The sequence below is a fragment of the Peromyscus californicus genome, unplaced genomic scaffold (assembly GCF_007827085.1).
Source record: "Peromyscus californicus insignis strain IS unplaced genomic scaffold, ASM782708v3 Scaffold_3__1_contigs__length_106647218, whole genome shotgun sequence".
NCBI lineage: Eukaryota > Metazoa > Chordata > Mammalia > Rodentia > Cricetidae > Peromyscus > Peromyscus californicus.
Window position 1 is genome coordinate 64,026,999 of NW_026294551.1, and position 8,068 is coordinate 64,035,066.

General features: G+C 53.5%; 1 protein-coding gene across 1 annotated transcript; it reads left to right on the top strand.

The window, feature by feature from the left end:
- Positions 1–363: 363 nt before the first annotated feature.
- Iba57 (iron-sulfur cluster assembly factor IBA57) lies at positions 364–7,242 on the top strand. The gene is made up of 3 exons (XM_052757769.1): positions 364–1,066; positions 3,679–4,019; positions 4,208–7,242. Exons 1-3 carry the CDS (start codon positions 603–605, stop codon positions 4,600–4,602), a joined length of 1,200 nt encoding a protein of 399 aa, XP_052613729.1. The 5' UTR covers positions 364–602; the 3' UTR covers positions 4,603–7,242.
- The last annotated feature ends 826 nt before the right edge of the window (positions 7,243–8,068 follow it).

Sequence of the window (8,068 nt, forward strand, 5' to 3'; positions counted from 1 at the left end):
CTGTCTTGATTAATGACTGATGTGAGAGGGCCCAGCTCACTGTGGGTAGGTGCCCCTGGGTTGTATCAGAAAGCAGGCTGAAGAATTCCCCCTAAGAAGCAAGCCAGTAAGCAGCATCTTCCACACTTCTGCTTCTGTTCCTGCCCTGAGTTCTTTCAGCTATGGGTGTGACCTGAGAGTTGTCAAATGAAATAAACCCTTTCCTCTCCAAGTTGCGCTTGGGCATGTTTCTTACAGCAGTAAAAAGTAAGACAGCGGCAACGATGGTTAGTTTTATACTGTCTATATTTAACCACCGTGAACAAAGAAATGCCTCCCCTTCTCCTTTCTTCAGGGCAGTACTGGGGAAGGAAACCAAGACTTTCTGCTGCTAGAAAGTGCTCTATCACTGAGCTATCTATCTCCAATCCTCTTCTTGCTTTTTATTGGAGAGAGGATTTTAAGTTGCCCAAGCAGGTCTTGAACTGGCATCCTCCTGCCTCTGCCTCCCGAGGCTGGGATTGCACACTAGGCCCGGTATAAAATGTCAAATTTCATGTTTCTATATTTAACCTCAACCACAATCGGCTCGAACAGGAGCCAAGTAGGGGAAAGGGTATCGGATGGCGTCTAATCTGGGCTTGCGCACCCATCGACAGCCGAGGCTCCGCCCACTTCTCCCCCCACGCACGCGCGTTGCCCGCCGCCGACAGGGGCCGCTGTGGCTCCTGCCCTCACTCGCGCCCAAGATGGCAGCCGCGTTGCTGCTCCGGGGCGCGGCTGCGGGGCGCCGAAGCCCGGCCTGGCTCTGGCGGCCGAGCTGGATCCCGAGGCGCTGCTTGGCCCGTGGCTCCGGCGTCCGCGGCAACCCGGAGGACAGCGTGGCCTGGACCTGCTTCCGGCTAGATGAGCGCGCCTTACTGCGCGTGCGCGGCCCGGACACTGCGCCCTTCCTGTTGGGACTCTTGACCAATGAGCTGCCGTTTTCGGGTCCTCCAACCGGCGCGGCTCAGCCCTCTGCGCGTGCGGCGTATGCCCACTTCCTGAATGTGCAGGGACGCACGATGTATGACGTCATCCTGTATGGGTGAGGAGCCTGGGCAGCAGGGCGGGGCAATAGGCGTGTTGGAGCGCTGGGGGAGCTGGCTGAGGAGGAGCCCTCTCAGGAGGAGAGGCTGGACACATCCAAGGAAGGATGTCCAGGATAAGATTCCCAGGGGATGCTGCCTAGACACCGCTGAGAAGAGGCCGAATTAGATGCCTCTGGAAAAGGCTTCCAAAGGAGGATGATCTAGACTTAGAGAAGGGGTCACCGAGAGGCGTGTCCCGTGGAAGGCGTCCAGGTTCGGCTAGTTACTTGCACGGAGCCTTGTGCCGCTGCTCCCAACCAGTTAAGTCAGAAGTTCCCCGCCCCGTCCCACACCCGGGGCTGTCCCTCCTTGACCGGCTGCCTGGTGTCTTTCTAAGTTGGGTTTTAGTAAGCATCTTCAGTAGCCACCTAGGTTCTCAGAGTAAGAATATGTGGAGACTCCTCATGTCTGGAGGGTCTTTCCTGAACCCTTGAGGATGGCCATTCCAGGCTGAAAGTGGTCACTGAGAATTGGCAGCCATGACATCATTATCCAGTAGCTGTCTGCATTCTGTGGGGGAAACCGAGAGCATCTGTCTCCAGGTGCTAAAAAGCCACAACGATGAGCCTTCTAGAGATCTTTTTTTTTTCTGTATTACATCGCTTAGTGTACTCTCTGAATCTAGGACAGCGTCAGCAAATGACAACCCTTGGGCCAGACCCAGTATGATGCTTTGGTGTGTAGAGTTCCCTGAGAATCCTGGCACACCCATTTTCCTCCCCTCAGCCTGAGACATTGTCTTCCAGGCAGTGTTAGGGCTGTGGTGGCTCAGGCCCTCAAGCCTAAACCAGTCTCTGCCCTTTGTAGAAAACACGCATGGACCCCACTCTGGAGGCTTGGATCTGACTACATTTCCAGGATGTCACCATCTCTGTGTGATACCAATAGGCTGCTGGGTGGCCTGGGCCGGCAAGGAGAAGCTATTCAAGGGCCAGTCTTTGGTGGCTTTCATTCTTCACGGTGGTTGGCAGTGTGGTGGCAGTTGCCTCTGGAAGCAGGAGCATGTGGGTGCCCTCTAGTGTTGAAGACCCTGAGTCTGCAGCCTTGGCCCTGCGAGTATTTACAGCTCTTGTGGAGCTAGCATAGGGTTCCTCTACCCTTGGCAGCAGCCAGTGTTCCAGCTCTTGTATGGGATTCCTTAGCTGTTCACACCAGCCAGTGCCACAGCTCCTCTGACCAGGTCTTAGACTCTTGGCTCTAACGGTTTGATTAGCAGCTCTCTGGAGCTCTTCAGTGACCTGGGCCTGCAGTTCTCTCCTCTGGCTCGTCACAACCCTTTACCCTCCTCCACCCTCTCGCTGTCTGTCTTTCCACTTCGGCTGCCTTTCTTCCTGCCCTGGCTGTTGTTGAACCGCTCAGCTGTTGCTTCAGCTGTCAGGCAGCTGGCAGTCTTGTCCTCTCTGCAGCTTGGCTTGTCAGCCGCCCAGCTGCGGCCACCACTGTTGTTCCGCTGCCTCTGCTGACCTCTGCTGTCGCTGCTGCTACTTTCTCTGTTACCAGCCCAACCTCCACAACTAAAGTCGGCAAGAAAAGAGGACCGAGAGAGGCCTTTTATTGGGGCTGGTGTTCTCACTCTCGGGGTGAAGTTCAGGAGAGTCTCCCCACAGACTCATTAAGTGAGCCTCCGCAGCCTGTTTGTATAGCCTCAGGAGATATTTGGACCGGTCACAGACTTGCCTGTTGGCACCTTCACAATGACCGAGGATTGTGTTTTGGACAGTCATAACCCTGTGTCTTTAGCAGTAGTTAACAGCAGCCCCTCTTCTGGGTACCGGAAGATGCTGTCCATCTGGCCTAGGTTGGAAGTGGCTGCAGTATCATCTGGAGTTCATTGAGACTTGTGATGGCCAAAAGTCTGATTAAAACTGTTTTAAACAACCCTGGTGGAAGCTGTGCTGTCAGCGGGGGCTGCTGGCATGGGGTAGCCTGGCTCCCCGTTTGGCAGTCCTTTTGCTCAGGGAAGCAAGGGAGAGTGACTAATGGAGGCAGGGTCAATGAAGAGTTAAAATCAATTCGGGGATCTAAAAAAGGAATTTATATGCTCAGACTTTAATCTTAGAAATGGCTAGGTAAGCCGGGCGGTGGTGGCGCACGCCTTTAATCCCAGCACTCGGGAGGCAGAGGCAATCAGATCTCTCTGAGTTCGAGGCCAGCCTGGGCTACAGAGCGAGATCCAGGACAGACACCAAAACTACACAGAGAAACCCTGTCTAGAAAAACCAAAAAGAAAAAAAAAACAAAAAAAAAAAAGGAGTCTATGTGTCAGTATAAGTCACGAGTAAAATAAACTGCCTTTTTTTCCTTGGTAATGGGAGAATCATAGCTGTTATTACACAAGAAGTTTACAACAAGAGACAGCCAGTTCATTCAAAAGGCAGTAATTCCAAATGCCTTGCATGATGGTTTCCTCCAACAGAACCCTTGATTCTGATAGGTTGACCTTTGGAACACTAATTGTCACCTGCTGTGTACTCTCATGGCCTTTTGCTACCAGCAGCTCTCAATAGTCGGTGAGTCGGCAGTGGGCAGGGACTCCTGCTAGCCCTAAGCCCATGTCTGTCTCCTACAGACTCCCTGAGAGCACCGACGAGGCACCAGGCTATCTCCTAGAGTGTGACAGCTCTGTGCTGGGCACCTTACAGAAGTACCTGGCCATATATAAGATCCGGCGGAAGGTCGCTGTGGAGCCATGTCCAGAGCTCCATGTGTGGGCTGTGCTACCCTGTGCCCCTCAGGTCCTTGAGGCTGCACCACTAGAAGAGAGGGTGGAAGCCACCACCATCCTCACCCGTGACCCCCGGACTGTACGTATGGGGTGGCGGCTTCTCACTCAGGATGATGGCCCAGCCTTGGTACCCAGGGGACAGCTTGGGGACCTCCAAGATTATCATACGCACCGGTACCAGCAAGGTATGAGTAGGGTAATGTGCTGGGCTGGTGTTGGGGGGAGTGGGGAGATGTAAGGAGGCCGGGGGGACCCCCGTAAGGGGTAGAGGGGTTGGGTGGAGTTGGCCTGTAGGACCGGACTTCACAAACTGCAGGCCTGCACTTGCTGCTGGACATGCTATTCTCATTTTCTTTGTTTTTGAACCCCACAGGCATCCCCGAGGGGGTCCGTGACCTGCCCCCAGGGACAGCCCTACCCCTGGAGTCCAACCTGGCCTTCATGAACGGTGTGAGCTTCACCAAGGGCTGCTACATCGGGCAGGAGCTGACGGCCCGCACCCACCACACGGGCGTCATCCGTAAGCGTCTCTTCCCTGTGAGGCTTGAAGGCCCCCTGCCTGCCGATGGCGTCCGTCCCGGCACCTCAGTGACGGTGACTGCGACAGGACGGGCAGCGGGCAAGTTCAGGGCCGGCCAGGGACGCGTGGGACTGGCTTTGCTGCGGTCAGAGACCATCAAGGGTCCTCTCCACATAAAGACCTCCGAGAGCCAGCAGGTGGCTGTGACTGCCTCGGTGCCGGACTGGTGGCCCACGGCTGCCAAGTAGCCGGCTGCTCTGAGTTTCACTGGCCTTAGAGTTACCAGGTGCCTCTGAGCCGCTGCCCAAGGTCTTCAACGCTGTGTGCTGTGCCCCGTTGGGTATGAGTTCCTTCTCCTGTGGTGGCTTCCTGGACACACCCACTGGGAAAGTTCCATGTGTTCCAGGCTACGGATTGCCCGCTGCTTCCTGCAGAGGGTCCTACTCTTGTGGACTCTCCCCTCCCAAGTGTGTGACTGAGAACAGAGTCACCATCCTGATGCCAGGAGAGGGAAGGGTCTGAGCTCCCTTTTGGACCAGATTCTGAATGGGATTTGATACTGTCCATGGGCCAAGGCAGGAGTGAAGCCTCTGTCCAGTGTCAGCTCCCCAACCTTGTTTCTCTTGGAGGAGGTACTCTGTGTCTGCAAAATTACTGGGCCAGGAATGCAGGCTTTGTGTTCTCTTGAAACGCATCTCAGGGCAGGAATTGTTTGGGTTGTGTGCACGGTGGGGAGGTTGATTCCCTTGGACTGGGACATGTGTTCTGTGAGCCACAGGGACTGCATGTGGCTCTTGTCACTCCTCAAAGTGAGCTGCTGTCTTTTCACACTCCCCAGGAAGCACAGGAGGCATGGAGCCCAGGGCTCAGGTCCATCTGGGAGGACCTTCAACCTTTTTGCTGGTTTGGGATGTCACTTTCATGTATGCTTTTAGTGGGGAGTGACTTGCTGGTGGGGTGCATGCTCCCCAGAACCACTTTTTCTAACCTTTGTAATGTGAACTGGGGTCTTGCCACAAAGCCTAAGGACCAGTAAAGTGTGATCTGTAAACAGCCCCTTGGGAACTCTGGTTTCATTTTGGGCAGGTCTGGTAGAACAGACCCATGGGACGGCTGTCTCTGGAGATCAATGAGCACACCAGATAAAAGTGTCCCACTATTGTAGCTATCTAGCTCTGGTTGGTCTTAAACTTGAGATTCTCCTGCCCTGGCTTCATGAGTGTTAGCTAGATGGACAGGCATGCACCGCTGTGTTTTACAAGATACACCTGTGTCTCTCTCTTTCAAAAGATGTATTTTGTTTTTATGTCTATATGCGTGTGTCTATGTATGCATATGGATGTATGTCTGGGTGCCTATGAAGGACAAAAGTGGGTATCAGATACACTGGAGTTAGAGTAACAAGAGGTTCTGAGCTGCTGGACATGCATGATGGGAACTGAATTTGGATCCCTGCAAGAGCAACAAGTGTTCTTAACTGCTGAGCCATCGCTGCAGACCCAGTACATTTATTTCAGCAGAGTTCTATGGGCCATGCTGGACTGGCAGAAAGAGGGGCGGCCTCTGAGTCCGGCACAGGGAGTGGGTGCCCAGGCTTCAGGGTTAGGGTGGATAGCTCTGAACTGTTTTCTACAGTGCCTCCAGGTGAGACCACAGAGGGCTGGGGTGAGAGTAGCCGGGGTAGTTATTCTGGAGCCAGGGACCGTGGGGACTTCTAAGAACTGGGACTTTGGAGGCTACCTAGGCTAGGGTTCTAGGCGCACTCTGAACTCAAGTGCAGTTTTCAGCAGCTTGGTGTCCCCCGAGTAGACTGGTGAGTTGGGGGTGGCCTCCCTCTTAAGCAGGATGTGATGGGGGCACCCTGAATGACCTCACTCCTCATGGTACTGAATGGGTGGTCAGTGTTGGGGACAGGGACCTGGCAGAGACAACTTGAAGAATGGATTACTTTGGCTCACGAGTTTAGGGGGTTGCAGTTCATAATGGAGTTCATGGCAGTGGGGGTGTGGCAGAGTCCCTCATGGTAGGGGCACCAGGAAGCCGAGAATACCCTTCAGAACAGGACAGACCTCACACTCCACAGGTTACACCGCCTCCCAAGCAGCGCCACCAGCTGAGGACCACCATGAGGTCAAATGTGAGCCTGTGGAGGACACTTCACATTCAAACTACAACCCTTGGGGTGCATACCTAGGCTGTGCAGGTCCCAGCATGGCTGACAGACCCTGCCTGTCTGGTCTATGACTGCCTTGTGCCCTGTGTGACTGCCTCTCCACTCAGGAGCAATACTGCAGTTGTGTTGAATGTTGAGGTAAAAGATGAAATCAAGTGTGCTCTGGAAGTCTGTGACTGCTGGGCTCCTGCTGACCTCACCTGGCAGCTTCTTTAATTGACATGACATAAATTGGTTTGCAGTCATGTGACTGGCTCTTGCCCTCTCAAACCTGATGGGGAGCTGTCCGTACAGGGATTGGTGCCTCTGGGCCTTGTCCCTCACACATTCCAGCTTTCAAAAGGAGGCCAGAAAGGTTCTAAGCAGTCCCATTGGGTAAGGAAAGGGCAAGTCCCAAAAGAGGCGGATGCTGCTTTGGGCTGAGGCGCTGCCTCATGAGTGCTCGCCCGCTGCCTGATGTTGGGCTCTCAGAAGTTTAGAATCGCAGCCCCACACAGTAGAAGTGCAAATAGGCGGAGTCACCTGTGCATCGGGCTGGTCTCCAGGGACCTCAGGGCCACTCCTAGTGATCCAGGCATGCATTTGGTCTTCACATTCTCACAGGGATCTGCACAGACCCTGGTATAGACACTTGAAAACCGTTAACTGCTTTTCAGTGTATTTTGTAAAAAGCACAAAGCTGTTAAAAATAAACTGATTAAGAGGAAAAGGTGCAGCTGTTATTCTGGTTTATTTTATTTTTTCTTTCTCGAGTCAGAGTCTCTCCGTATAGCTCTAATTGTCCTGGAACTCACTCTGTAGACCAGGCTGGCCTAGAACCCACAGAGATCCCCAAGTGCTGGGATTAAAGGTGTGCGCCACGAAGCCAGGCTTGTTTTTGTTTTTTGAAAACCTTCTCCAAACCAGGCTTTGGAGAATGCATTCCTAGGATACAGGGTCCCAAAACTTTTGACACCACATTCCAAAGTAACTAGCTGTCTGTTCTGTTCTCTGGTAAGGTGGTAGTCAGGAGTGGCTTTGGGAAAGGCCCCTGGAAACTGTGAGGCCAGAAGGCAGGAAGGAGCAGGGGTAAATTTACCCATGCCAGGGCCACGCAGTGTGAGGGCACAGGTGATTTTAATGACTTTAGGGGCCTCAAGCTGGAGGGGTGGTACCCAATCACTGGGCACCTCGCTCCCCAGGAAGACGTTGAGGCCTGCTTGTCAAGAGGGTGGGGGCAAGCTCCGAACTGAAGCCAGCCAGACTAGGAGCTGACTAGCTTGGGAAGAGCAGGCTCTTCCCAGCCAGGGAAGTTTCCAATGCCAGAACCTCACAGTACACTGGGAAAATACCACACGTGCTTAATAGAATCCTATGAGAAAGACAAGTCCGTAAGTTTTAAGACAGAGTGACCAGGCATATCATATAAGATAAACATGTGGAATATATTAGATGTAAAGGATTTACATTTGAGTAAGAACAGGAGAGGGCCTGTTCGTTAGCAGAGAATGAGGCGGGAGGGAGAGAGATCCGTTAACGGGTACAAGGTCACAGCAGCTGAG

What these genes read in the sequence shown, in the direction of transcription:
- Iba57 (XM_052757769.1), top strand. Translation starts at nt 603, where the DNA reads ATGGCGTCTAATCTGGGCTTGCGCACCCATCGACAGCCGAGGCTCCGC. An exon ending in TATGACGTCATCCTGTATGG is followed by an intron (nt 1,067 to 3,678) that starts GTGAGGAGCCTG and finishes TGTCTCCTACAG; the next exon opens with ACTCCCTGAGAGCACCGACG. An exon ending in TACGCACCGGTACCAGCAAG is followed by an intron (nt 4,020 to 4,207) that starts GTATGAGTAGGG and finishes TGAACCCCACAG; the next exon opens with GCATCCCCGAGGGGGTCCGT.